This window comes from Branchiostoma floridae, chromosome 16 (genome assembly GCF_000003815.2).
Source record: "Branchiostoma floridae strain S238N-H82 chromosome 16, Bfl_VNyyK, whole genome shotgun sequence".
Taxonomy (NCBI): domain Eukaryota; kingdom Metazoa; phylum Chordata; class Leptocardii; order Amphioxiformes; family Branchiostomatidae; genus Branchiostoma; species Branchiostoma floridae.
In genome coordinates, this window is record NC_049994.1 from 18547640 (window position 1) to 18550022 (window position 2383).

General features: G+C 41.2%; 1 protein-coding gene across 1 annotated transcript in view; it reads right to left on the reverse strand.

The window, feature by feature from the left end:
- The window catches only part of LOC118403792 (myc box-dependent-interacting protein 1-like), a 21681-nt gene continuing 19298 nt past the window's right edge, over nucleotides 1-2383 (reverse strand). The window contains exons 10-12 of the mRNA XM_035802590.1: nucleotides 2061-2213; nucleotides 1288-1389; nucleotides 1-696 (exon numbers count right to left, since the gene is read on the reverse strand). Of these exons, the coding sequence (XP_035658483.1) occupies nucleotides 610-696; nucleotides 1288-1389; nucleotides 2061-2213 (342 nt within the window). The 3' untranslated portion in view covers nucleotides 1-609. The remainder of the gene's footprint in view (nucleotides 697-1287; nucleotides 1390-2060; nucleotides 2214-2383) is intronic.

Sequence of the window (2383 nt, forward strand, 5' to 3'; positions counted from 1 at the left end):
AAAATACCTGTACCACTGTCAGTCTGTATAGACCATAAAATATTCATAACTACACTCAGTGCCTGTTTTCCCAACCTAATTGTAATTATAACACTACTATTAAAATGAATTCTGATCAGAAATTTACAAATAGAATCAACATAAAATATGTTATTGAATTGCAGGAGCAGCAGAAACTATTGCTTGCTTTTTAAAAACAAACTACGTCGTAATAAAATCTAAACTGACATTGCATAGAGTAGAATAAAAGAATTGCAGCTAGCTGTCAAAACTACGTATAAAAAACCTGGCAAGGTTACTGACAGCTTACATGGTGGCAAGAGGTCTTATTACAGGCAGAATCTCAAGTTACAGGATCTGTGTGAGAACAGTTCTCAATACGAGTCATAGCAGAGGGCAGTTATCTAAATTTGCCTTGCTTGGAGCTTGCAAAAGAAGCTTTACGATATTTAAAACTAAGATAACTATTCACTGCACTTTTTGTCATGACATTGATTAGGGAGAATCCCTCTCAAAAGCCATGTTGGAAGTCAATTGCTGGAGGATTAATTTTTTGTTGACGTTTTTTTAAGGTTTATGTGTAAAAAAAAGTTGCCTGTCCCTCCCTGCTTAAGTCTGGAGCCGCTTGGTGTGGTTCTCTGGCAGCAGGCCTTTAGAGCTGTCTGAAACCTTCACGCCCATCAACCAGCCTTCATCCTGAGGAGGAATAAGAAACACTTTTAGAAAAGCCTGGTTTGTGTAGCACAACAGTTGGAGTGTTCGACTCAGAACCAAGGGGTTCATGGTTCGATACTCGCCTTGCCCTGACTTCGTGCTCTTGGGAAAATTATACCCGCCATGGATGACGGTAGAGTGACGCCCACAGAGCCCATTCTGCTTACATGTATGTGTCAAAAAGTGTGCCCAAAACACGGATTTCTGCGCCAGTGTGCCAACATCTGCACATTTGCCCATATGATAGAGCTGTAACTTTGTGTTTTAGAAAAGCTTGCATGGAAGTAAGATATGTAGAGTAATCGTACATACACACCTGAGAAAACACACATTTCAATGCAAAGTTGGGAAAACTTGGTGTCCTTGAACAAAAACACAAACGACAATTCTAATGTCCAAATCTGGTACTTGAATTATCAACAGTAATGACACACTCAGCATCCATATTACAAAACCCAAGTGATAACATTAGAAGCCTGTGTGTAAACCCAGTCTGTAACATCCATATCAAACATTATCGTGACCCATGTACATGTACGTATACGTATTGAGTCTGACATTAAGATTGCTTACCGCATCATCCGGATCTTCAAAGGGAATAATGTAGATGGTCTCCCCCGTCTCGAAGGACAGCTCGTCTGAGTCACATCGGGTGTAACTGTGGGTCGTGATCACCTGAAACAACAGAGGCACAAACATAGGTAAGACAGCCCGGATTTCCATTATTTCTAACATACAGTCAAGTCTGCCCAAGATTACCACTCAGGGGACTTCTGGTTTGGTCTATGTGGACAGGTGGTCACTATGGACTGGACTCTTAATGTTTGTGTCTAAGGGGCCAACAAAAAGTGGTCACTTTAGCTAGGTGGTCCTTACGTAGAGGCAGTCATTTGCACTGAGGTTTGACTAAACACATACAGATAACCTATTACCACTCTTGTCAAAAAAGGCATAAACTTTAAGGCCACACTGAAAATACCTCATGTGGCCCTAACCGTTTCAAAATACAGTGGTTGAAAAAAAGTAACCACAGAAAACAAATTAAAGAGAAATCATGGGATTTAAAAGAAAACAGTCAAAAATCCTCTTGGTTCTTGGGAAATTCTTGGACAAGTCAGCAAGACTTACTGATAAGTAGGAAAATGGGCTGGGGGAATAACTTAATCTAAATCTAAATTCAATCCATAAATCTATATGTATGCCAAGCGACAGATTTCCCCCTTAGTCTTTGTTGTCAATTTTTGTTGACACTCTACAATGTACTTTGGCATCACATTTCATTACCTAAAAACCAACAACTGAGGCTGGTATAGCCTTAAGTAAAATAATACATGAAGAAGCCATACCGAGTACAAGATGTCGTCTGGAGCTGAGGGTTTGTCGTTTTCTGTGGGGCTGGGAATTCTGTCGGACCCGTCTGCTATGTTTGGCGTGACGTCTGCTTCTAGGTCAACCTTCCCGGGGTCTACGGTCGCTTCTACTTCTGCATCGGGCACGTCCTAACAGGAGACAACAAAATGCAAAAGTACACGTATTAGTATCAAAGCTCATCTCATTTCCATAGTCTAAATATTTGACCATTGGGGCACCAGCTACTAGCCTGGGTACCATCCTATTTCTACCGGGGCTCCTTACACGTCGCTTGACAGGAAGGAGCCGCGGTAGAAAT